We start from the raw sequence: 26,224 nt of genomic DNA, 5'->3' as shown, positions 1-26,224 counted from the left end.
GGGCAAACCCCTTCCACACGACCGTGAAACAGCCGGGGGGTTGGTGGGAGGCAGCAACGCTAACGAAGAGGATTAGCCCGAACGCAGCCCCCAGTCTGCTCCCAGAGCCGGGGAGAGAACCCAGGAGTCCTGGCGCCCAGCCCTCGCTGCTCTCACCCGCCAGCCCCCACTCCCCTCCCACAGCTGGGTGGAGAACAGGCTGTGTGTTGGGGTGAAATCCGTGGGGAATCGTCTCTTCCTGCCCCCCAAGACCGGTCAAGGACGTGGGGGATCCCAGAGAGTTCGACCGGAACCGGGCCCTGCCCGAACGCTGCCTCCAGCCCCGTTTCAGTTTCCAGTGGGGAAACTGAGGCACAACAAGACAGGCACTTCCCCCAAAGCCTCCAAGGTAGGCACAAAACCCAGGAGTCCGAGGTCCAACCCACTCCCCACCCAGCACTAGGGGCAGAACCCAGGAGCCCTGCCCCCCACTCTAACCACTGGACCCCACTCCCCTCCCAGAGCTGGGGAGAGAACCCAGGAGTCCTGGCTCCCAGCCCCCCGGCTCTAATCTCACTCCCCTCCTGGAGCCAGGACTCCTGGGTTCTGTCCTGGCTCACCACTCCCCTGCCCAAACCACTGAACGTCACTCCCCTCCCTGAGCTGGGAAGAGAACCCAGGAGTCCTGGCTCCCAGCCCCTCCTCCTCTAACCCAGCCCCCACTCTCCTCCCAGAACCAGGGACAGAACCCAGGAGTCCTGAGATTTTTTGGTGTCTGGAACGACCCCCCCGCCTTTTCCCCTGCCCCCCACTCTGCACACTCTCTCAGCCCCACACATCCCCCTTCTATGAAGCCAGACCCCATGGGAGCAAGGCCGAGCAGTTTAAGGCACAGCCCTGGTCCCTCCGGGGACAGGGGGTTCAAATCCAACCCCTGCCAGGAGCCGGCTCGCCCCCCCGCCCCCGGGGATTCGGGCTTTGCCCGCAGCCAGGTGAGGGGAACAGCTCCTTGCACGGTGCCTGGCCAGGCCGGTGCCCACCGCCTGCCAGCCTGCGGGCGCGGGATAGTGGGGAGCGCCGCTGCCTTCCGAGCAGTTGTCCCGGGTTCGATTCCTGGCCCGCCTGAGACAGCTCCAGTCCAAGGCCCCTTTCAGCCCTGCTGCAGAAGGCAGGAGGGGGAGGCTCTTGTTGTTACCCCTGGGGAAACTGAGGCAGTAAGAGCAGGCATGAAGGGCTATAAGCCCAGAACTCATTCCTGACACACAGGGGGTCGCTGAGAGCCAGGACACCTGGGTTCTCTCGCCAGCTCTGGGAGGGGAGTGGGGGCTGGTGGGTTAGAGCGGAGGGGGGCTGGGAGCCAGGACTCCTGGGTTCTCTCCCCAGCTCTGGGAGGGGAGTAGGGTCTGGGGAGCTAGGGGTGGGGCTGGGAGCCAGGACTCCTGGGTTCTCTCCCCAGCTCTGGGAGGGGCATAGGGGCTAGTGGTTAGAGCGGGGGGGGGTCTAGTGGGCCAGGACTCCTGGGTTCTAGCACCCACTCGGTTTGCCCACCCCACCCCCTGCTTACAGACACAAACGCACCTTGATCAAAATTACTAAAACGTTTATTTCCCTCACAAAGGTACAGTTATTTCTCCCTCCACACAGGGAAGTCAAGTTAAGACAAAAAAAAAATCATAGAAGCTGGGGGGGGGGGTCATTTACAATCGGTTATTCACCCCCCCCCGGCATGGGTGGGTGGAACTGGGGAGCAACCGAGACCCCCCCCCACACACACACACACAAACAGCGCTAGAGGGAAGTTTGATTAAAAGTCCAGAGCAATCAGGCGTCCCCGTAACCGTCCCCCCGAGATTTTCTACGCTGGTTAAAATCGGCGCTCACGTCGCCGGGGGGGTGGGGGTGGGGGGGCGGAATATGAACCGACACACCTAACAAAACAAACAGCTCCAAGCGCCGGGAGAAAAGGCTTAAACGAAGGTAACGGAACGCCGCTCGCAGTCCTGGCGGTATCACGCCAGGAGGGGGGCAGCAATGTGACCCCCCCCACCCCGCTGGCTAGGTAGTCTAAATGTATCTACAAAGAGAATTAAAACAGGAGGCACAATCTTGCCCTGTTTTTTGGGGGGTCATGAATCCATGCCCCCCCCATATTCCTGCCCCCCTTGGATTGCCCAGTAAGGAATTTAAGGTGGGGGTCATCCCCCCGGTCTACCCCGATGGAGATCAACCAGTCCTGGCCCCTCGTATTTCCTGGGGTGACCACTCCCCCCCCCAAAAAGATCAGACACTCCTGATTGCAACAGGTCTCCTCCCTGCCCACCCCCCCCATTTAATTGGCTCACGCGCCCCCGCACTGCAAGGACGCAGGCACGCCGCCCCCTCAGTTGTCTTCGTCGCTGTCGTCGGGGCTGATGGCCGGGCTGGTGAGGCTGTAGGTCGGCGAGGTGGGGCTGTAGCCGGGTGAAGTTGGGGAGTAGGTCGAGCCCTTGGGCGAGGTGGGGCTGTAGGTGGGGGAGGTGGGGCTGTACTTGGGCGAGGTGGGGCTGTAGGTGGGCGAGGTCGGGGAGTACTTGGGGGAGGTCGGGGTGTAGACGGGGGAGGTCGGGGAGTAAGTTGGCGAGGTGGGGCTGTACTTGGGGGTTGTTGGGCTGTAGGTCGGCGACGTGGGGCTGTACTTGGGGGAGGTGGGGCTGTACTTGGGGGAGGTGGGGCTGTACTTGGGGGAAGTCGGGGTGTACTCAGGCGAGCTGGGGCTGTAGGAGGGGCTGGTCGGGGTGTACTTGGGACTGGTCGGGCTGTAGCTGGGGCTGCTGGGGCTGTAGCTGGGCGAACTGGGGGTATAGGTTGGCGATTGCGGGGTGTAGCGGGGACTGGAGGGCGAGTAGCTCGGTGATGTCGGGCTGTAGCTGGGACTCGTCGGGCTGTAGCTGGGAGAGGTGGGGCTGTAGTTTGGCGAGGTCGGGGTATAGTTGGGGCTGGTGGGGCTGTAGCTGGGTGACGTGGGGCTGTAGCTGGGGCTGGTGGGGGTGTAGTTGGGGGACGTCGGGCTGTAATTGGGGCTGGTCGGACTGTAGCTGGGCGAGGTGGGACTGTAGCTGGGGGACGTCGGGCTGTAGCTTGGACTAGTGGGGCTGTAGCTAGGCGACGTCGGGCTGTAGCTAGGGCTAGTGGGGCTGTAGCTAGGCGATGTGGGGCTGTAGCTTGGGCTTGTCGGGCTGTAGCTGGGGGACGTGGGGCTGTAACTGGGGCTGGTCGGACTGTAGCTGGGGCTGGTGGGGCTGTAACTAGGGCTGGTCGGACTGTAGCTGGGCGATGTGGGGCTGTAGCTAGGGCTGGTCGGGCTATAGCTGGGCGATGTGGGGCTGTAGCTAGGGCTGGTCGGGCTGTAGTTGGGACTGGTGGGAGAGTAGGAGGGGGACGTGGGGCTGTACGAGGGGGACGTGGGGCTGTAGCTGGGGCTCTGGGGCGTGTACCCTCCGGGCGAGCGGGGCTCGTAAGCCGGCGACGTCGGGGAGTAGCTGGGAGACATGGCCCCACCTGTGGGGCAGAGGAAGAGGCGCCGTTAGAGGCGGGGGAGCGCGCCGGGGGGCGGGGGACACGGGCCAAGCCCCGACACTCACCTGGCGATGGGACGTAGGGGCTGGAGGGCCCCGGGGAGCCGGGCGAGCCAGGGGTGGGGGACCACGCCGGGGAATAGCCCGGGCTGAAACCGCTGGCATCGGAGGCGGCGCTGGGGGAGAAACCGGCAGCGCCGGGGGTCATGCCGCTGCCTGTGGGGGGCGACAAAGAGGGGCGGGTTAGCAGAGTCAATTTCACCCCCGACTGGGAGTAAAGGGGGGGAGGCAGAACCAATCCACTGCCCACAAAGGGATAACTCCACCCCCACCCCGCCACGCACCGACACTCGGGGACCAGGCTCCGTAGGCCGGGGTGGCCCCCAGGTTCCAGGGGGTCATGGCGGGCGACATCCCCCCCATGGGGCTGGGGGCCGAGCCGAAGAACATGCCGGTGGCTGTGGGGAAGGAGAGCAAAATGTTAGAGCCGACAGGAGCGGGGTGACGGAGGGACATCCCCCCGCCCCACTGCCCCCCAAAAGCCATCCTGGCTCCCAGCCCCCTCCTCTAACCACCAGCCCTCACTCCCATCCCAGCGCCAGGGAGAGAACCCAGGCGTCCTGCCTCCAAGCCCCCTCTGCTGTCACCCACCAGCCCGCTCCCAGCGCCGGGGAGAGAACCCAGGCGTCCTGCCTCCCAGCCCCCCTGCTCTATCCCCCCAGCCCGCCCCCGGCGGGTACTCACGGACGCCCACGCCCAGCCCGGGGATGTTGGTGGGGATCTCCATGCCGTATTTGCACTTCTCGGCGTCCAGCAGCAGGTCGAAGCAGCCGGTGCCAGCAGGCGCCAGCTGGCCCAGCATGATGTTCTCCGACACCCCCTTCATGGGGTCGCTCTCCCCGTGGGCCGCCGCCTCCATCAGCACGTCCACCTGCAGGGGGCGGCGGGGAGCCGGGGCATCAGGGGTGGAGCCGGGAGCACCCCCCACAGCGCCCCCTGCTGGGAGAGGCCAGGGCTGGAATAGCCAGAAGCTCCCCCCACAGCCAGCCCCCTCCCCACAGCACCCCCTGCTGAGACTGGGGTAGCCGGGACCCCCCCACCCCAGCCAGCACCCTGCCCCACTCCCCACAGCACCCCCTTTTGGGAGGGGTTGGGACTGGAGAAACTGGGAGCATCCCACACAGCCAGCGCTCCTGCCCCACAGCGTCCCCTGCTGGGAGAGGCCGGGACTGGAAGAGCCAGGAGCTCCCCCACAGCCAGCCCTCCTGCCCCACAGGGCCCCCTGCTGAAAGGGGCTGGGACTGGGGTAGCCAGAAGACCCCCCCATAGGCAGCCCCCCGCCCCACAGCACCCCCTGCTGGGACAGCCCAGGGCTGGAATAGCCAGGAGCTCCCCCACAGCCAGCCCTCCTGCCCCACAGGGCCCCCTGCTGAAAGGGGCTGGGACTGCGGTAGCCGGGAGACCTCCCCATCGCCAGCCCCGCTGCCAGGAGAGGCCGGGGCCGGAAGAGCCGGGCGCTCCCCCCCGCACAGCGCCCCCTGCAGGAGGGCCCCGGCTCACCGTCTCCTCGAAGGAGCACTTCATGAGGGGGCCGGTGTCCTGGCGGTTGACCCCGTGCCGGGTGATGGCCATGAGGTGCCCGCGGCAGGTCATGGTGTCGCACAGCAGCGCCAGGTGGCGGTAGTTGACGTAGGAGCCGTCGAAGGAGATGACGTGGTAAAGCTCCCGTTCCAGGGCCTTGCGCACCGCCTCGATGCCCAGCACCTGGGGGAGGGCGGGGGGGGGGGGGGTCACCAGAGCCCGCCGAGCATGGTGCCCCCTCTGCGGGGGCGGGCAACGGGCCCAGATCCTGCAGGGTCTCCCCCCAGCCCTCCCTGCTGCAACCCGCCAGCCCCCTGCCTCCCAGCCCCCCCTGCTCGCCCCCACTCCCAGAGCCGGGGAGAGAACCCAGGAGTCCTGGCTCCCAGCCCCCTCTGCTCGCCCCCACTCCCAGAGCCGGGGAGAGAACCCAGGAGTCCTGGCTCCCAGCCCCCCTTGCTGTAGCCACTAGACCCCACTCCCCTGCTGGAGATGGAACCCAGGAGTCCTGGCTCCCAGCCCCCCCTGCTCTAACCCACCATCCCCCACTCCCCTCCCAGAGCCAGGGAGAGAACCCAGGAGTCCTGGCTCCCAGCCCCCCCTGCTCGCCCCCACTCCCAGAGCCGGGGAGAGAACCCAGGAGTCCTGGCTCCCAGCCCCCCTTGCTGTAACCACTAGACCCCACTCCCCTGCTGGAGATGGAACCCAGGAGTCCTGGCTCCCAGCCCCCCCTGCTCGCCCCCACTCCCAGAGCCAGGGAGAGAACCCAGGAGTCCTGGCTCCCAGCCCCCCTTGCTGTAACCACTAGACCCCACTCCCCTGCTGGAGATGGAACCCAGGAGTCCTGGCTCCCAGCCCGCCCCCCCCGTCTAACCCACCAGCCCCCACTCCCCCGCCAGCGCCGGGGAGAGAACCCAGGCGTCCGGACTCACGGTGAAGATCTCGACGATGTCATTGGAGGTGGTGCGCACGGGGTCCACGTCCTTCTCGCTCAGCACCCTCATGAGGCTGACCCCGTCCGTCTCCAGGATCCACTCCTGCAGGGCCTTGAACTCCCCGTCCTCCGTGATAATGATCTTCTTCTTGTTGTCCGTCTGGGGCAGGTGCATGTACACCTGGGGGGGTGGGGGCACAGGGGAGGTCAACACTGCGCCCCCAGGGGGCCAGGCAGGGACCCCTCGCCCGGCGCCGAGATGCGGCCACCTCTGGGGATCCCTTTGTTGAAATGAAGCTGCTGCTGGGGTGGGCCGTGGGTTGAACAGCCGCACAGACATGGTACCAGTAGTTTAGGACAGGAAGTGAAGGACATGGTGCAACTGAAGCTGCAGGGGAGGACAGGGAGTGACCTAACGGGATTCCCCCGAGACGGGGGGCGGGGGCCAGGACACCAGGGTTCACACCCGGATTGATGTGACAGGCCCAGGGGGGGGGGTTCAGTGGGGTTCACTGATGCGGACCCTGGTTTCACATCCGTGGCGGTGGGCACCGAGAGAGCGCCCCCTACCGAGCCCTTTGCCCGGCTCCTGCCGCAGAGTGCACCGTCTGTAACTCCCCAGCTGTGGCCCAGTTACCCAGGGTGCCCCGGGGCCGGCCTAGCCCCCCCGGGGCCGGCGGAGGCCCCTCACCTTGCTAATCTGCTCGATGCCCTGCAGCGTCATGTCCGTCAGCATGTTGGACTCGATGCAGCGAAGGAAAACGTCGTCGTCCATCTTGTCCACCACCTCCTCCTCCTGCGCCACACGGGGAGAGGGGCCGGGTTAGCTTCAGCCAGCGGCCCCCCCCCCTCGTGCTCCCCCCCCGCAGCTGGGAGAGGCCGGATGCCCCCCCCGCCCCGGGCACCCACCTCCTGCATCTTGTTCTCGTCGCTGTTCATGATGCGGATCCGCAGCACCAGCTTCTCCGCGTTGTCGTCATTGAAGATGCAGTTCAAGTCATCCCCGAAGCCTGCGGCGGAGAGGGGGAGCCGTCAGCCGCAGCCTGCTTCCCGCCATGGGTCAGACCCCCTTTCCCCAGAGAGGCTCCCCACCCCATAACCCATCTACCACTGTGGGGTGAGCTCTGATTCTTCAGAGGAAGGTGGGGAAAAAAACTTCACATGGGTGCCTGATTTCCCATAAATACTTCCTGACCCCTGTAGGCTGCAGCCTTGAAGCATGAGAGTGGACTGGAGTCTGCCTCCAATCCGAGCTTGGGGGGTGAGGAACACATCTCTGCCCCCCCCGGCTGGGATAGCATGAAGGCTCCTGCCACCTCGGTGTGTGTGGTGGGGGGGGGAAGATGGGCCCCGCACGTCGCCCCCCGGCCCCCTCACCGGCGTTGATCTTCTCGGCGATCTGCTCCATGGTGAGCTTGCGGTCGGTCATGTGCTTGCGGTCGAGCTCGACGCGCAGCAGCCACGGCGAGATGCGGCTCACGTCGAAGTCGGGCATCTCGTAGTAGACGTTGACCCACTCCTGGTCTTCCGCCACCACCGTGCTCTGCGGGTTGGGGTCGTAGTAGATGGCCGTGTTGGCCGTCACCTTGCGCAGGGTCGTGTGCTCCAGCCGGCACAGGATATCCTGCGGGGGAGAGAGACGGGGTAAGGGGGACCCCACACAGCCTCCCCCCGATGGCCCCCCGAGCAACGCCAGAGCCCCGCGGCATTACCTTGGCCCGCTCGGCGTCCCGGGCGGACTGCCCCAGCAGAAAGACGGTGAGGGAGGGCGTCTTGGGTTTCTTGGAGATGTTGATGAGCTCCTTGAGGCGGGGCACGCCCAGGGTGACGTTTTTGGCCGAGACGCCGGCGTAGTGGAAGGTGTTCAGGGTCATCTGGGTGGCGGGCTCGCCCAGCGACTGGGCCGCCAGGGCGCCCACCATCTCGCCAGGGTGAGCCTGCGGGAGGGGGAGACGGTGTCAGAACCGGAGAGAGGGAGGAACCGGCCCCGCCCGCACCGGCCCCGCCTCGTCCCCCCCCCATTCCCTCTGGCATCCCGCCCGCACCGGCCCCGCCTCGTCCCCCCCCCCGTTCCCTCTGGCATCCCGCCCGCACCGGCCCCGCCTCGTCCCCCCCCCGTTCCCTCGGGCATCCCGCCTGCACCGGCCCCACCTCGTCCCCCCCCCGTTCCCTCGGGCGTCCCGCCCGCACCGGCCCCGCCTCGTCCCCCCCCCCGTTCCCTCAGGCATCCCGCCCGCACCGGCCCCGCCTCGTCCCCCCCCCGTTCCCTCGGGCATCCCGCCCGCACCGGCCCCGCCTCGTCCCCCCCCCGTTCCCTCGGGCATCCCGCCCGCACCGGCCCCGCCTCATCCCCCCCCCGTTCCCTCGGGCATCCCGCCCGCACCGGCCCCATCTCCCCCTGGCCAGACCAACCCCACGGGCCCATCTCCCACCAGCGTCCCGCCCGCCCCAGCCCATGTCTGCCCACCCCGGCCCCGCCTCCGCCCGCCCCCGGCACTTACGATGGCCTGGTTGAACTTGGACTCGATCTCGCCCAGCAGCCAGTCGAAGGCCTCCCCGCTGAGCCGGAACTCCTCCACCATGCGCCGGCTGCAGAGGGTGGAGCGCAAGTGGATGTTGAAGAGGAGGGTGGCGTTTTCCTGGGCCTGCCGGCTCAGCGGGTCGTCCCCGTTCACGATCACCAGCTTCTTGCTCAGCTCCTTCACGCCTGGGGGTGGGGGGGCAGCATCAGACACACCCCAGGGTCACCCTAACACCCCCGGAACCGCCCCAGCCTGGTACACTCCCCACCTGCCCTCCAGCGCCGCTCACGGGCCCCTCAGGGTGGTACACTGCCCCCTGTATCCGCCCCATGGCCGGTACAGTCCCCCCGCCCCCCAGATCTGCCCATGGGCACCCCAGGCCTGTATCCTCCCCTCACCCGGATCAGATCAGAGCAGACCAGACACCCTTCCCCACCCCGCATTGGACCAGACCCCAGGCCCTCCCCAAGCCAGCAGACCCCCCTGGACTGGACCTTGGGCCCCCTAGGCCAGCACCCCCTGGATTGAAGCCTGGGCCCCTCCAGGCCAGCACCCCCCCCCCGGAGTCTTGCATCAGTCCACAGGCCCCCAAGGCTGGTATCCTCCCCCACCCACAGATCAGACGAGACCATTGGCCCCTTCCAGTCCGGTAGGCCCCCCAGCCCTGGCACTGGATTGGACCAGAGGGGTAGACTCCCCCCCCCCCCCAGCACCGGATCAGACCACGGGCCCCCGAGGCCTCTATCCTCCCCCCACCTGGAAGAGGCCCCTCCAGGTGGGTATTCCCACACCCCCAAAGGTCAGACCCACTGGTCCTGCAACACCCCCCAGGTCAGTTTCAGGGTCCCCACAGAGGAACCCCCCCCAACTCCCCAGGCTGTCCCAGTATGCCATGGGGCCGGCTGGCCCCTCGACGGGGCCGGGGGGGGGAAGACCCACCTTCCACCACCTTGATGGGGTGCAGGTCGGAGGGCAGGCGTGCGTTGATGTGGAAGATCTTCTGGGCGTTCCAGATCATGCGAAGCAAGTTGCAGGGCAAGACAACCTGGGGGGGACGGGACAGCAGCTCAGCACATGGTCCAGTCCAGATCCAGCCCCCCCCATACCCCACTGCTGGGGGCTCAGCACATGGCACAATCCAGAGCCTAGCCCCACGCTGCCAGGTCCTGAGGTTTAGAGTTAAGAGGAGGGGGGACTGGGAGCCCGGACGCCTGGGTTCTCCCCCCCACTCTGGGAGGGGAGTAGGGGCTAGTGGTTAGAGCCGGGGGCTGGGAGCCAGGACTCCTGGGTTCTCTCCCCGGCTCTGGGAGAGGGATGGGGGCTGGTGGGTCAGAGGAGGGGGGCCGGGACTCCTGGGTCCCGCGCTGACCTGCTCACCTTGCTGTCGCCGGTGGGGAAGATGACCCGTAGCACCTCGCGGTCCTCGCGCATCTTCTCAAACTCCCTCTCCAGCTCGTTCTGGATGTGCGCGTTGCTCAGGATGTCCTTCACCATCTCCTCCTGCAGGGTGCGCCGCAGGGCCCGCTCGTTGGTGTAATCAAACTTGAACCTGAGGGAGGGGGGAGAAGGGCCAGGAGTGAGAGCTGCGGGGGGGGGTTCTCTGCCCCACACTCCCACCCACCCATCGGAGCTGCTCCCTGCACCCCCACACCCCTCCCTCTGTAACCTTTCCCCACCCGTACTCCCAAACGTACGCTTCTGCACCACAATGCGGCCACCTCTGGGGCAGGGCGGCTGGTGACACAGCGACCCCTCGCCTGGCACTGAGAGGCGGCCACCTCTGGGGCGGGGCAGTTGGTGACACGGGGACCCCTCACCCACCACCGAGACGCGGCCACCTCTGGGGTGGAGCGGCGGGTGACACAGCGACCCCTCGCCTGGCACTGAGAGGTGGCCACCTCTGGGGCAGGGCGGTTGGTGACACAGGGACCCCTCGCCTGGCACTAAGATGCAGCCACCTCTGGGGCGGAGCGGCTGGTGACACAGGGACCCCTGGCCTGGCACTAAGATGCAGCCACCTCTGGGGTGGAGCGGCTGGTGACGCAGGGACCCCTCACCTGGCACTGAGAGGTGGCCACCTCTGGGGCGGGGCGGTTGGTGACAAGGGGACCCCACACCCGGCACCGAGACGCGGCCACCTCTGGGGCGGGGCGGTTGGTGACACAGGGACCCCTGGCCTGGCACTAAGATGCAGCCACCTCTGGGGCGGAGCGGCCGGTGACACAGGGACCCCTCGCCTGGCACTAAGATGCAGCCACCTCTGGGGCGGAGGGGAGGCGGGGAATGGCACCCCACACGCACAGGGCGAGGTTCGCTCACTTCTTCTCGAAGGCCTTGTTGGAGGGCTTGAGGGTGGCCAGGTTCTGGAACTCGACGCTCTCCCCGGCCAGCCCGTCCTCCCCGTACCGCAGCTGCACCACCTGGTTGATGGAGTTGCGTACGGTGGCGTCGTATTTCACCATCACCGACTCCATGGATTTGATCAGCCGCCGCTGGATGTACCCTGGGGACGGGGAAGTGGGTGTCAGCATGGGGGGGCGCCCAACGGCACGGGCTCTGCCAGCTAGATACCCGCAAGCAGCACCCTGGCACCCCCATATTCACCAGCCACAAGTTCTCAGTACACAAGGGACACTGACTCCGGCAAAGGGTCTTCCCAGCAAGCGGGAAGAAGCTGTAAAAAAAACGGGGAAGCTCCCCCCACAACTCGACACCCGTCTGGGGAACAAAGACTGAACCAGGGAGGTGGGTCCCAGCCGGAGGGATTTCTGGGTCGGGCCTCTAACCGGGGCAGGACGGGGTCCTTGGCTGGGCGGGGTGGGAATTGGCTGGAGCCTCACCATCCAGTGGCTGGTGAAAAGCCTTAGTGTAAACTCAGCCAGGTGTGAGCATTTGTGTGAGCGCAGGACCTGGAGGGGTTTGCAGCTTGTCGCAGCATCTCAGTGACAGAGGGGCCACCCGGGGGCCAGCCCTGCCTGCCAGGGGAGAGTGCCCCCCGCCCCACAGCGCCCCTGCCCCCCGCGGCAGCCGCTCACCGGTCTCGGCTGTCTTGACGGCCGTGTCGATGAGGCCCTCGCGCCCGCCCATGGCGTGGAAGAAGAACTCGGTGGGCGTCAGGCCGGCCAGGTAGGAGTTCTCCACGAAGCCCCGGCTCTCGGGGCCGTAGTCGTCCTTGATGAAGTGGGGCAGCGTCCGGTGCTTGAACCCGAACGGGATGCGCTTCCCCTCCACGTTCTGCTGGCCCACCACGGCAATGACCTGGGGGGGGAAGGGAGGGGCAGGAAAAGTGACCCCAGTGCCAACCCTGGTCCCGGCACCCCCAAGAGCTGGGGCTTCCCCAGCCTGTCTCTTGGGGGCCCCCCATTTCACTTGAGGTGATACCCCACTGGCCAAGCCAGGCCTGGGTCTCCCCCCTTCACCCAGCCCCCCCCCCCCCAAGTCTCAGCTCTCACCCATTGGCCCTGTGGGATGGATCCCCGCACACCAAGATCAGGCCCCCACATTGTGCCGGGGGACTTCACAGGTCCCTGCTGACCGTAATCCGCAGCTGGGACCGAGGGACCTGAACAAATCCCATTCTGGGGGTTCCCCAGGTCCGGACAGAGGGGTTCCCCCAGCTCTGCACACATGGTTCCCCAAATCTGTCTGGAGGCTTCCATGATGCTTTTCCCCGCACACCCAGCCCTATAGATCCTAAGAGAGACTAGAGACATGGTGATAAGCTACCACTGGGTGGGAGGGGCTGTCTGAGAGCCCCGCCCTCAACCCAGGGGGTGGGGCTGGGAGAAGGCCCCTCCCACCTTCTCAAACCAGGGGCAGAGCTAGAAAAAGGCCCTGTCCACTCCCACCTTCCCAACCCAGGGGCAGGGCTGGGAGAAGGCCCCTCCCACCATCCCAACGCAGGGGGCAGGGCTCAGAGAAGACCCTGCCCACTCCCACCTTCCCAACCCAGGAGGCGGGGCTGGAAGAAGGCCCCTCCCACTCCGTGGGTTCTAGCCCCAGCCAGGCCAGCAGCACCCACCTGCGAGATGTTGATCTTGGAGCCCTTGGCCCCCGACACCACCATGGATTTGAAGTTGTTGTACTCGGACAGGGACTTCTGGGCGGAGGAGCCGGTCTTGTCGCGGGCGTCGTTCAGGATGCGGTTCACCTGGTTCTCGAAGGTCTGCCGCAGCGTGTTGCCCGGCGTGGGCTCCAGCTCGTTGTTGTGAGCCTTCTCAATCACCTGTGGAGCGGCACGGGGTGAGAGGCGGGGGCCCCTAAAACCCACCGCTAGCCCTGCTCCCACTGGGGCCTCTGGCGGGCTGATCCCAGCCCTCGAAACCCAGTCTCCGCGTCCCTCCACTGCCCCCAAACCCAGCCCCCCGGAAACCCCGATGCCCACAGCCCCGGAAACCCAGTCTCCGCGTCCCTCCACTGCCCCCAAACCCAGCCCCCCGGAAACCCCGATGCCCACAGCCCCGGAAACCCAGTCTCCGCGTCCCTCCACTGCCCCCAAACCCGGCCCCCCGGAAACCCCGATGCCCACAGCCCCGGAAACCCAGTCTCCGTGTCCCTCTACTATGCCCAAACCCGGCCCCCCGGAAACCCCGATGCCCACAGCCCCGGAAACCCAGTCTCCGCGTCCCTCCACTGCCCCCAAACCCAGCCCCCCGGAAACCCCGATGCCCACAGCCCCGGAAACCCAGTCTCCGCGACCCTCTACTATGCCCAAACCCAGCCCCCCTGAAACCCAGCCCCCCAAACCCAACCTCCACCCCCTCCACTGCCCCCAAACCCAGGCCCCCACAGCGGCCAAAACCCAGTCTCCACATCCCTCCACTACCGCCAAACCCAGCCCCCCCCCAGTCCATCCTCAAAACCCCTCTGCCAACCCCCATACCTAGCCCACCACAACCTATCCTCCGTCCCCCACAATCCCCCAAAAAACAGCCCCCCCAACCCAGCTCCATCACCTCCCCAACCCTCACCCCAAAACCCAGCCCCCCAAATTGCAGACCCCCCACAGCCCCCAGAACCCATCCACCATGCCCCAACCCCAGACCCCCACTGCCCCCCCCACCCCAGCACAAAGGGGCCAGGCTGGCTCCCCCTTCCCCAATCCCGCCCCCCCATCCCTGGCACCTCTATGACATCCTGCTTGGCTTTCTTGATGGTGTTCTGAATATCCTGGTATGTCTTTGCGTCAGCGATGGAGTCCCCAATGCCGATGGTGTGACCTGGGGGGGTGGGGGGGACAGTAGAGTCAGACCCGGTCCCCCACACCCCAGATCTGGTCTCCCAAGGCTCATGACCCACCTCCAGAAAGAAGTCATTAGAATAGGGCTGGGAGCCAGGATGCCTGGGTTCTCTCCCCGGCTCTGGGAGGAGAGTGGGGGCTGGTGGTTAGAGCGGGGGGCCAGGGGGAGCTGGGAGCCAGGACGCCTGGGTTCTCTCTCCAGCTCAGGGTGGGGAGTGGGGGCTGGTGGGTTATAGCAGGGGGGGCTGGGAGCCAGGACTGGTGGTTAGAGCAGGGGGGCTGGGAGCTGGGACTCCTGGGTTCTCCCCCCAGCTCTGGAAGGGGAGTGGGAATTAGTGGTTAGAGCCAGGGGGCTGGAAATCAGGGTCCTTCCTGACATTGAGCGATCCCCCTTTGTCTCAGAGACTGGAAGGCGTCCAGTGCGTGGACTCTGTCTGTGCCTGACGGGGCCCCGATCTCTGTCTGGGAGGGGTCCGTGCAGTGCCCCACCCAATGGGGGATCCCTGGTCACCCCCGCAGCACCTGGCAGTGGCCAGTTCCTTTCTGCAGGAGCCCCGTCGACAAGGCGCTGGAGCACGGCACCTGCTCGGGGCTGGGAAGCTGCCTCCTGGGGCACAAGGCAGGGGGGCTCCCCCCGGACTCACCCTCGATGAGCAGCCAGTTGTTGATGACGGTCTGGATGTTGCTATAAAAGAGGCGGGTGGTGTCGTGCCCCATCTCCAGGTAGGAGATGTGCACCAGGGAGCCTGCCGAGGTGCCGAGCGATTTCTTACACAGGATGCCCATGATCAGCTCCCCATTCTCCACGATCACCTGGCGGGAGCGGAGTGGGACAGTCAGATCTCGTCTGCGCATGGGACGTTGTGAAGCTTGGCTAGGCCGAGGAACCGGGTGGAATAGAAACCTTGCAAGAGACAGCCCTACGCAATGGAAACTGTTGATTTACTAAGGGAATCTGCTTTGATCTGTTCGCTATCTCCGATCATCATCATTTAAAATCTACCTCTCGTAGTTCAATCCAGTTATTTTTCGTTCGTTTCAAAAGCTGTGTATATCTCCCGCCACATGAGAGAGGGGGTGCATTTTCTGAGCTTGCGTGATGCAGATGGTTCTATACAGCGCAAGCTAATATAATTTGGGGTACACAAGTGTCATGGAGTGTGGGGGAGTCAGGGCCCTGCACTCCCTACTCCCTGCAATTCACTGTGACTCTCAGCCAGCCAGTAAAACAGAAGGTTTATTAGACAGGAACACAGTTCAAAACAGAGCTTATGGATACAGAAAACAGGACCCCTCAGTCAGGTCCATCTTGGGGGGTAGAGAGCCCAGACCCCAGTGCTGGGCCTTCTTCCGTTTCCCCAGCTAGCTCCAAACTGAAACCCCCTCCAGCCTCTCCTCTGGCCTTTGTCTCTTTCTAGGACCAGGGGTCCACCTGATCTTTGTCTCCAACCCCTTCAGTTGGCACCCTGCAGACAAGGGGGCCAGGCCATCAGTTACCTGGCTGACACCCTGTCTCCTTTCTCTGTGCAGACTCCATCACACCTGCCCTCTAGGGCTCTACAACAATCACACACCCTTATCCCACCACCTAAATATGTAAGAAAAACATAGGGGAAACTGAGGCACCTCCACAGTAGTCAGAGAAAACATTAAGAACATTCCCACTCCGTGACAGCAATTCATATAAAAAGTGGTGTACATCTCCGCCACATGAGGGAGGGGGTGCATTTTCTCAGCTTGCGCAGTGCAGATCAGTCTATATAGTGCAAGCCAATATAATTTGGGGTTCACACGCACAGGAGCGCTGGGCATCCCCTACCTGAGTTCTTCCACAGAGAGCCGATTGGAGACTCTGAGATTCGACAGCTGGGGGTCTGCTGAGAAGGGGCTTGAGAGCCTGGCACAGTGAAGGGAGAGCTCAGTGGCACCCCGGTGGGAACCCGTCACCCTGTCCTGGGCAAGTACCTTGGTGTCACCGGGTGAGATGTGCTTGTAGGGCCCGCTGTCCTCGTCATCGGGGTGGGTGCTGTGTGTGCGGATGCAGTTGATATGGCCCGGGATGATGAGGGAGAAGATCTGTTTGCCCGTCCAGAGCGGGCGGGGTTTGAGGATGGCCGGCTGGGGCACCTTGCCGTCCCAGGTGGACAGGAACATCAGCAGGTTCATCACCTCGCCCTGGCGAGACGGGGGGGAGAGTGTCAGGGGGGAAGCTGGCCCAGCCCTCCCCTGGCCCAGCACCCCCCACCCCCGGGGATTCGCACACGGCCGCCCGCTCACCCGCTCCAGGAAGACGTCTCGCTTGGTGAACTTGCGGACGGCCGTGAGGGTGTCCTGCACGATGCCCATGACAGGCCGGTTGGACTGGGGGGTGACGATCATGCGGGGCACCATGGCCAGCTCCTGGATCTCCGCCCGCGTCTCCAGCGACTGGGGCAGGTGCAGGTTCATCTCGTCCCCATCAAAGTCGGCGTTGTAGGGGGTGGTCACGCTGGGGGAGGAGGGGAACGGAGCCCGTGAGGGTGGGGAATGCCACCCAGTGCTACCGGGAGTGGGGTGGCTCTGCCTGGCAGATCAGCCCCTCACAGCAGCCGGGGTCACATCAGGGCTGGGTTAACAGACCCGCAACACTGCACCTGCACCCACCAGCTTGGGGGGGCTCCCACACACATGGGGGGCACAGGGCCACCCGGATCAGGGGGGATTGAAAGCTCAGGCGTGGAGGGGAGGGGTACAGCCCGCGGCCCCCACACCTGAGGTTGAGGCGGAAAGTGGACCAGGGCAGGATTCGCACCCGGTGCCCCATCATGGACATCTTGTGCAGCGTGGGCTGCCGGTTGAAGATCACGATGTCTCCGTCACACATGTGCCGCTCCACCTGGGGGGGGACGGGAGGGGAGGGTGTGAGTGGGGCAGGTCACCCCAGGCACCCAAGTGACCCGCGCCCCGCAGACCCTGCCCCTCTCCCCCAGCCTCCTGTCCCCAGAAATCCCATCCCCACACCCTTCCCCAGCCAAACTCCCCTGAGACTCCTCCCCCATCCCCATCCCACCTGCCCAACACACTCCTGCCCCAGAGACCCCATCCCTCAACCCCCCCGCCCCAGAGACCCACCTCCCAACACCCTTCCCCCAACCACCACCCCCAAAATCCCCTCCCCTTCCCCAATCTGAACCACACCCCCACCCCAATCTGAACCCTCTCCATCCCCTCCTTTTAAGACCCCCCCCCCACCAGGGTCATGGGCAGGTTCTCTGACAGACCAGGGAAACGATCACCCCGAAAGCCAGGCATCGCCCCGGTCCGGGGGCACTCAAGTCCCCCCTGGGCCAGACCGCCCCCTGGGCCCCAGCCACACCCACCTTATAGCCGATCTGCAGGTGGAGGTCGCTGGGCTTGGGGTGGAAGCGCAGGTCGATGCGGTCGCTGTTGTCTCGGATGATGTACTTGGCCCCCGGGTACTGGCTGTTACCCCTGCGTACCAGCTCCTGGAGCCTATCGGGGGGGTGTTGTTGTTGAGAAGAGGCAGAGGTGTTAGTGGGGGGGGGGGTGCTGGTCCCCCCTCTCCCCCAGCCCCGCCACCCCCCCAGGCTCGCCAGCTGCCCCACCTGTCTATGTTGAAGGGCGTGACGATCTCAGCAAAGGTCATGTTGGCCGCAATGGAGCGGGGTACCCCCACCTGGTCGATGGAGAGGTTGGGGTCCGGGGTGATGACCGTCCGGGCGGAGAAATCCACCCGCTTCCCCATGAGGTTCCCCCGCACGCGCCCCTCTTTCCCTTTCAGCCGCTGCTTCAGGGACTTGAGGGGACGCCCCGATTTCTGCATAGCCTGCCGGGGGGAGAAAGGAGGGGGTTAACTGGGCTCGGACGCTCCCCAAGAGCATGAGCAATGGGTAAAGCAAGGCATGCAGCAACCACCCTCATCATTAATGTGGAGGTACCGCCCACCAAGACTACAAGTCCCAGCATGCAAGGCTGGCCCTCAAGCCAAGCCAGAGACTATGAATCCCAGCATGCACTCCTGCACCTTGGTCCAACTGGCCCAGCAAGGACACCGTCCTGCAGGCAGCTTTTCATTACAAGCCATGCCAACGATGCCCAGACATATGTTGGACTGCCAACGTATGGGGTAAAAGCCCCAGCATGCAATGCTTTCTCATTGGCTGAGCAGAGGAGCAGGACTATGAAGACAAACCCCAGCATGCACAAGGCAGGGGCACAGACTACAAAAGTCCCAGCATGCACTGCACGGCTCCCAACGCAGCTAGGAGAGCTGGGCTCACCCGGGGCAGGCCGGGCAGCTCGTTGTCCACCATGGTGGCCACGTGGAACTGCAGCAGCTTGACGTCCTCGGCGATGACGTGGGCGGCCGCCCCGTTCTGCTCATTGCGCCGCAGCTGGTTGTTGATCTTCACCACGTCCGCCAGCTTGTGGGTCAGATCGTCCTGAGAGCGGGGGAGACGGCGGGAGTCAGGGAGCAGCCCAGCGCTGGGAGAGAACCCAGGAGTCCAGGCTCCCAGCCCCTCCTGCTCTAACCCACCAGCCCCCACTCCCCTCCCAGCGCCAGGGAGAGAACCCAGGAGTCCTGACTCCCGCCCGGGGCCAACCTGGTTCCTGGCTGAGCCCTGCATGACCACAGCGGGCCGGACGGAGAGCGGGGGCACGGGCAGGACGGTGCAGATCATCCACTCGGGCCGGGCGTACTTGGGCTCCATGCCCAGGATGAAACACTCCTCGTCCGAGATGCGCTTGAAGATCTCGTGCACCCGCTCCGGGCTGAGCAAGATTTTCTTCTCCTGCGAGTCCTCGTTGACGTGTTTCCACTCAGCGTAGAGCTCCAGCCCGGTGCGCCGGATGCGGGGCTGGTACCGCCCACAGCCGCCATGACCCTGCGGGGGGAGGGAGGGAGTCCTGGTCAGGATGAGCGTGGTCATCCTATTTGTATGAATGTATCACTCTTGTACCTGAACCTAGGAATATAAAATATAACTCTGACGTCCTATTGTAATTATGCAAAGTGGGGGCCATTAATGGCCGTTTGGAATCTTGATGGCTCTCATTAACCAGGGCAATTGACTGTAGATGGCTGTTTACTTGTTTACATGCGATCACGTCACCTGGTACTGGAATCCATCTTTAACCAGGTGTTTTTCCATTTAGAAGGAAGGGGCGGGGTCCCAGAGAGGGACAAAGGATTCCCGCCTTGTGCCAAAGCTATATAAGGAGGTGCAACAGAACCAAAGGGGCTGCAGTCATGAGAAATCCCCTAGCTGCCACCTGAGCTGGAACAAGGACAGTACCAGGGGAAGGACTGGGCCCAGACTAGGAAGGAATCTAGTCTGTGAAAGAAGCTTATTGGAACATCTCTGAGAGTGAGATTTACCTGTATTCAGTTTCCTACTATATTAGGCTTAGACTTGCGGTGGCTTTGTTTTATTTTGATTGGTAATTTACTTTGTTCTGTCTGTTACTACTTGGAACCACTGAAATCCTACTTTTTATACTTCATAAAATCACTTTTGCTTATTAAGGAACCCAGAGCAAGCAATTAATTCCTGGGGGAGCAAACAGCTGTGCATCTCTCTCTACCAGTGTTATAGAGCGTGGACAATTTATGACGATTTAGTTGGGGATTGGTCCTGCTTTGAGCTGGGGGTTGGATTAGATACCTCCGGAGGTCTCTTCCAACCCTGATATTCTAGGATTCTATGATTTAACATATATAACCTTTATACAGGGTAAAACGGAATTATTTGGGGTTTGGATCCCATAGGGAGCCGGGTATCTGGGTGTTGGAGACGGGAACACTTCTTAAGCTGTTTTCAGTTAAGCCTGCAGCTTTTGGGGGGCGTGGTTCAGACCTGGGTCTGTAGCAGGCTGGTGTGTCTGCCTGAACAAGGCAGGGTTCTGGAGTCCCAAGCTGGCAGGGAAAACGGGCTCAGAGGTAATTCCAGCACATCAGGTGGTAGCTCCCAAGGGGGTTTCTATGACCCAACCCGTCACCCCCTCTCTACCTTCTCCTTGGTCAGGTCCTCGTCGCCGTCCGGCTGCTCCACCCCGAATTTGTTGTCCATCTCCTCCCCGCCCTCGCAGATGTTCTTGCCTTTGCAGAGGTCGTAGACGTGGGTCAGGCGCTTCTTGGGCTGCCCCTTCGACTTGCCTAGGATGTCCTTGATCTTCGGGTTGTTCTGCATGGGGGAGACACACCGGGGGGTGAGCCAGGGACCCACAGATGCACAGTGAGGGGTGTGGCAAGGTGGGTGGGGATGGGTCTATGGCAGAGGTCCCCAAAGTGTGGGGGGCATGGAGAAACGTCCAGGGGATGGCGGGGAGGGAGTGCCACCTAGCCCCTCCCTGCCCCCAACTTTGGTGCAGCCCCAGCCCCCTTACTCCTGTCCATGTCCCCCACCCCACCGCTGCATTCCTGCTCCTGGCCTCAGCCCCACCCCCAGCTGCAGCCCCAGCCCCCTTACCCCGTCCTCATTCCCCCCACCCCATCTCCAAGCCACGTTCCTGCCCCTTGCGAGGCTTCGCCCCAGCCCCCTTACCCCGTCCAAGTCCTTACCCTATCCCAGAGCCGCGGATCTGCTCCCGGCCCCGGCCCCAGCCTCCTTACTCCTGTGCACAAGCCCACCCCACCCCAGAGCCTCCCAGTCCCAGCCTCAGCCCCCTTACCCATCTGCATCACCGCTCCCCGCCAGGCGTGGACAGAGGTAACGGGGGGCGTGACCCTCAAACGTTTGGGGACCGCCGGCGTATGGTCTTATAGAGGAAGTGGGAGCGGATGAGGGACTCATTTCAGGGTGGGGAGGGGATGATTTCCGTTGGGGGGGGTGCAATCAAAGCGGGGACAATTGTCCTGGGGCCCCGAGCACAGCGAACCCGCCCCCACTTCGCCTCAAAAGTCTGTGTGAAGAAATCGATCCAGCCGGGCAGGGATCAAGGGTGGCTGGAGATCAGAGGGAGGCCTACGAGGGGGAGGCCTGGCCTCTGCGGGGAGTCGGGTCGGCTCACCGAGTCCACCAGCAGCTTGGAGCAGAAGAAGCAGACACAACGCAGCACCTTCATGGTCTTCCCCAAGAAGCCCACGTGGAAGACGGGCTTGGCCAACTCGATGTGGCCAAAGTGGCCCGGGCACTCGGTCATGTTCCCTGCAGGGAGAGCGGCCCCCAGTGAGCGCCGCGGCCATGGCACCCCAGAAACACCGACGCTGGGGGCACCCAACAGCGCTGGTCAACCAACGCAGCAGCCGCCTGCCTGGGAAGGTTTGGGTTTTGGGGTGTACAGTTCAGGGGGGTGGGGAATGGGGCGGGGAATGGGGCCTGTCCCCTCTAGGGGTCGCCAGCTCCCATCCGGCCCCAAGGCAGGGACTGGTAGGTTCAGGGGGGCAGGGATCTCAGCCCCCAGGGGACACCAGGCTGGCATCTCCCCCACACCGCAGTCAGGAGAGAGGTCTTTCGGTCTTACCCGCACACGTCTGGCACCGGCCCGTCTTCTCGATCACTCCTTGCCGGGGATCCATCAAGCCCCCCAGCTTGGGGCGGCCCCCCTCCGTCGTCTCGGGGTACTTGATCCCCCCCTCCGTCACTGACATCCGTTTCTGGGAGGGTGCAAAATGGAAATGGAGGGTCAGGCTTGTGCAGGAAGCGGCACCACACACAGGGGAAACTGAGGCAGGTGCTGGAACGGCAGCAGGGTGGGCTGTCAGCCTGGGCGACGGTGCATGTGGGGGGCTTCTGGATTATCAGAAGCCCAGGATGTTTCATGATGGGCCCGACCTCTATCCCAATTATCCTGTCTCCAGAGCTAAATGCTGGATTTTGCCCTGGGGCTAAATTTCTTAACCTCCATCAGTGCCTGAGAGCAGGACATTTTACCCTCTGGTTTGCATCCTTATGAAACCCAGGCTAGGATTCCTGTCAACACCTAGCAGTTTGTAAAGACTGCCTCCATTTCATGTGGCATGGAGTTCCACAGGTTAATTTGCATTGTTAAGCCTCCCACCCCCGCACCAACCTATAATTAACTTCCGGCTTTAAACCTGCCAGGGCTTTCAAACTAAATCAGGTCAGGATCTTCAGAAAGCTAAATCTAGTGGCTCCCGGTAAGTTCTAAAAATGAACCTAAAAATGAAGCTGTGTACAAACTTCAAAAACTGAACTCTGGGTTTCTGACTAGTTCTTTTGGTTACGATTTTTCGAACTGCCTTCGCTTGCAAACTGCGCTTGAAAATTACTGCACCGGGAAAACGAGTGATAAAACCATTTCTGATTTTTGAGCCGATTGGCTTTTCGTATGGCCAACGACACCAGCAACCGCGCCGAGAAAAACCAGTAGAAAATGTTGAACTGTGGCAGGAAGATGACAAAATTTGGCAGGATTTGAGGAGAGATACAGCACTTGAAATTACTTGGAATTGATTTTTAAAATCAATTGGTAGCATCACTTTCAACTGACCGTTAATACGACATTGTGCAAACCGCATCCAAAAATGTTTCGAAGGAATTGAACCAGAAATATTAGCACCATGATTCCCTGTCTGCCTCCAGCTCCATCCCCCGTGTATTGATCTCTGCACACCAATGCAACCTGCGTGAAATATCCCCCTGCCCCCAAATAACACCACAACAGTGTCACAAAGATCTATGTTGCTCCCAGAGCCTGGGAACAAACTGCACAAAACACCTGATTTCGCCCCGACCGTCGTACGTCTGTCTGTCTCAGCCTGTGTTCCATAGCACCCCCCATTATCTCAGACGCAAGCATTCCCATTTGTACACCTCAACACTTGGTCCCACTTTTCCACACCCTCAACTGGGTTACTAGCCACAAGTATCCTTCACCTCCACACCCCAGTCATGTCATGCACCCTGTCAATTTCCCATACCCCATAGCTGTTCTGTGTACCCCAAGTCCAGTGTATGCATGCCACGGTGGATAAAAAGTAAAAAAAAAATCAGATTTTTTTAAAACTTAAATCAAACTTTTTTGATAAAAAGTTTGAATTAAGATATGTTATATAGCTCAAAGACATCTCATCATGAAATAGGGGTTATAAATCCTAATTCTATAGTAGGAAACAATATATTCAAATCATGTTTAAGAAACATTTTGTAAATGACTTCCAATAATTCATGGATTAGGAACCCAATCTTATGGGGTTCCAGGGGCTTCTGTACCAATTATTGAGGTTAATCTTCCTATCTACCCAATTGGACTCAGTGCTCAGTCTAGAAGATATCATCAGCGATGCTTAGTTTTGAAGTTCTCAGACTGTGGATTTGTGTCTCCAGAGGTAACATGCTTGTTAACAGCAAAAATTGTTTTAAACAAATAAATATATAAAGGTGAGAAATAACAGACCTCAACCCTACTGTCCCTCTGCAAATTTGTGTAGACCGAGTCAATCCCTTACCTCTCTCTAAAAGTGCAAAGTTTTAAAAAGTTCAAGGTTGTTTGGGGTGGAATAGATCTGGACAAGAAGTCTGGAGATCAATGTGAGAAGCGAGGGACATAGGCTTGTTTTGTTAAAATATTATCTGTCTGCTGTTGAAGAAAAAAATCCAGACTACTTAAGGTCGTTGTTTTAGTTAAATAAAACAACTGAAATGTCTGTCTGGTGATGTTCTCCTCCTAATACAGCCTGGCAAGAAAATCCTCCAAATATTAATGATTAACCTGCTGTATTGGAGATAGTTCACCTCCCAGCGACTTCATATATATCTCCTTCAATTACCTTTGATAAATGAAATAACCAATTATCCATTTGCTGATATAGCTGTAAAACTCCTCTGAAAAGTTTTCCAAATAAATCACTGTTTAAAAATGTATTGTGTAACCCTTCTAAAAATGAAACTGCATCTATCTCTGAGTTGTGAAAAATATGTATTAAGGTTATAACAACCAAGAATGCACTTTTATGCAGAAAACCGTGATTAAATCAAGTCTTCCTGACTACTAATTTAAATCAAATCCACTTCCACTCCCCAAACTTGCTCCTTTCCCTGCAAACTCACATTCATCCGCTCCCTGTGTAACCCAACTCCCCCACATGCATGGCACACCCCCCTAAAGCTTGTCACCCCAAATGTATTGCATATGCCCCATTTATAAGCAGACAATACCAAAGAGGCCTCAGGTCTCTGCAATCTTGTTACATACACCCCCCTTGCACACTGCAAGGGCCCCACATGCCCCCTCACTGTGCATAGCACCCTCCCCATGGTCGCTCACTCCAATGCACCCCCCAACAGCATCACTGTGCAATGCAGGCCCTCAGCTAACACTGCAGCGTACCCCTATTTCACTGCACAGCCCCTCACTCTCTGTACCCCAGGTGCACTGCAGTTCCCCACAATCCAGCAAGTCCCTCAGCAGCACTACATTGTGTAATGCACCCCCAGTGCAATGCACAGCATCCCCCCTCCAATGCACCCCCAAACATTACATTTTGCACAGCCCTTGCACACCTTCACACTGTGCAACGCACCCTCCAGTGCGTTGCACTGCTTCCCGCACTCCAATGCACTCCCAGATACCACTACACTGCGCAATGGAACCCCTAGTGCACAGCTCCCCCAAACCTCCAGTGAACCCCCAGACATCACTACGCTGTGCAATGCACCCCAGTACCATGCACAGCCCCCAACCCATGCACCCTCAAATGCACTCTCTAGTGCAATGCACCCCCAGATACTCCACTGTCAAATGCCCCCAACCTCCCATACACCCCCAAATAGCACTGCAATGCACTCTCTAGTGCAATGCACAACCCCAGAGCTCCCCCAGATAGCACTAAGCTGTGCAATACGCTCTCTAGTGCAACGCACAGCCCCCAATCCCAAGGCACCCCCCACAATCCCAAGGCACCCCCGATACTCCACTGTCAAATGCATTCTCTCGTGCAACGCGCAGCCCCCAACCACCCATACACCCCCCCAAATAGCACTGCAATGCACAACCCCAGTGCACCCCCAAATAGCACTCCAATGTGCAATGCACTCTCTAGTGCAATGCACAACCCCAGTGCACCCCCAGAGAGCACTAAGCTGTGCAATGCACCCCCAGACACACACACTGTCAAACGCACCCCCTGGTGCAATGCACCCCCCCACCTCCCATGCACCCCCAGATACACCTACGCTGCGCCATGCACCCCCCCCCTTTGCCCCCGGGCACCCACCATCTCATCGGGGCTGAGGATACCGAACTGCACGCGCTTGATGGTGCGCAGCGGGCACGCGCTGTCCCCGGAGGGCGGCCCCCCGTGCATGGCGGATCACGTGACGCGGCCGCGCGCCGCGGCGGCCTCCTCCGGCGGCAGGAACCGTCGCCCCGCGCCCCCCTCCGCTTCGCGCGACCGGACCGCTTGTCCCACCCCCGCTTAACCGGTGGGGGGGGCCGTCCCCCTCGACACACACCCCCGCCCCCCCGCACGCGCGACCCCGCTCGGCCGCCGGACCCCTCCCTCCGATCCGTCCCCGGCGCGCTCCTCAGCGCGACTGAGCCGCGAGCGGCCGGGAGCCGCCTTATATAGCCTCGCCCCCTCCCTCCCCCCTCGCCGCGGGGAGGCCAGGGCCAGGCGGCAGGGGTGAGCACGCACGGGATGGGGCGTGGTCACGCACGGGAGGGGGCGTGGTCACGCCTGAGACGGAAGCGGTGGCGGGCGGGAGGGAGGAAAGGGGACTGAACCAAGTGCAAAAGCGGGGAGGGGGGCAAAACCCGCTGTTGTGTGAGACCCTCCATGTGAACTTTGAGGAGGAGATTTTTGTCCCCTCGTTTACTCGTAAAGGAAGGGTTTGGTACGTCCCGGAATGACCCATCAGCCCCGTCTTTTAACTAAAATAACAAACCAAAACAAATCTCCCTCTCTCCGGTTTTAATGGTACGTGCTCATGACTAATTAATCTCCTCTATGAATGATTCATGAGAGTAAGTGAATATGTATGAGTCAAAAGGCGGGGCTGGCCGGAAAAGGCCGGAGATGGCCGAGTGCTGCGTCAGCCGGGGGAGCCCGCCGGGCCTGGGAGCGAAGTCGAGGCTCGGAGGGCGGCGGCGCGGGGGAGGGGTTCGAACGCTCCGCGCGCGGCCCTGCGGAGCCAGGGGCCTCGCGTGAGCCGCCGGCCGGAGGAGGCGCCCCGCGGCCCGGACGCGCGGGCTAAGAAAGGCCGCGGCTCGGGCCTGCGCCCGGAGCCAAATCCCAGCGCGGGCCCGGGGGGGGGATCTGGGGGGCGGCACTGAGTGGTTAGGGGCCGGGGGGGATCTGGGGACGCCGGGGGGGGCGCTGCCCGGTTAGGGGCCGGAGGGGATCTGGGGACGCCGGGGGGGGGGCGCTGCCCGGTTAGGGGCTGGGGGGATCTGGGGGCGCTGCGGGGGCGGGGGGGCGCTGCCCGGTTAGGGGCCGGAGGGGATCTGGGGACGC

At 62.3% G+C, this 26,224-nt stretch overlaps 1 protein-coding gene across 1 annotated transcript; it reads right to left on the bottom strand.

Moving 5' to 3' along the window:
- Positions 1 to 1,562: 1,562 nt before the first annotated feature.
- Positions 1,563 to 25,191, bottom strand: POLR2A (RNA polymerase II subunit A). Its single transcript, XM_084616397.1, has 29 exons — positions 24,986 to 25,191; positions 21,271 to 21,403; positions 20,818 to 20,954; positions 19,818 to 19,991; positions 18,411 to 18,692; positions 18,087 to 18,248; positions 17,412 to 17,632; positions 17,166 to 17,298; positions 16,557 to 16,681; positions 16,084 to 16,294; positions 15,772 to 15,981; positions 14,451 to 14,619; positions 13,692 to 13,786; positions 12,589 to 12,792; positions 11,603 to 11,825; positions 10,887 to 11,070; positions 9,945 to 10,116; positions 9,507 to 9,612; positions 8,547 to 8,752; positions 7,758 to 7,982; positions 7,423 to 7,669; positions 6,955 to 7,055; positions 6,737 to 6,841; positions 6,044 to 6,226; positions 5,094 to 5,297; positions 4,278 to 4,464; positions 3,878 to 3,991; positions 3,600 to 3,749; positions 1,563 to 3,516 (listed from the first exon to the last, which is right to left on the bottom strand). The coding sequence occupies exons 1-29, from the start codon at positions 25,073 to 25,075 to the stop codon at positions 2,360 to 2,362; spliced, it is 5,910 nt and encodes a 1,969-aa protein (XP_084472523.1). The 5' UTR covers positions 25,076 to 25,191; the 3' UTR covers positions 1,563 to 2,359.
- Positions 25,192 to 26,224: the final 1,033 nt, after the last annotated feature.

Source organism: Lepidochelys olivacea, assembly GCF_965140295.1.
Source record: "Lepidochelys olivacea isolate rLepOli2 genome assembly, chromosome: 28".
Taxonomy (NCBI): Eukaryota; Metazoa; Chordata; order Testudines; family Cheloniidae; genus Lepidochelys; species Lepidochelys olivacea.
Note: the sequence above shows the minus strand (reverse complement) of the source record. Positions and strands in the feature narration are given on the sequence as shown.

Coding starts and splice junctions, on each gene's coding strand:
- POLR2A (XM_084616397.1), bottom strand. CDS start 25,075: ATGCACGGGGGGCCGCCCTCCGGGGACAGCGCGTGCCCGCTGCGCACC. Junction 16,295..16,556: donor ACTTTCCGCCTCAACCTCAG/GTGTGGGGGCCG, acceptor CTCCTCCCCCAG/CGTGACCACCCCCTACAACG. Junction 11,826..12,588: donor CCAAGATCAACATCTCGCAG/GTGGGTGCTGCT, acceptor TTCCCCCCCCAG/GTCATTGCCGTGGTGGGCCA.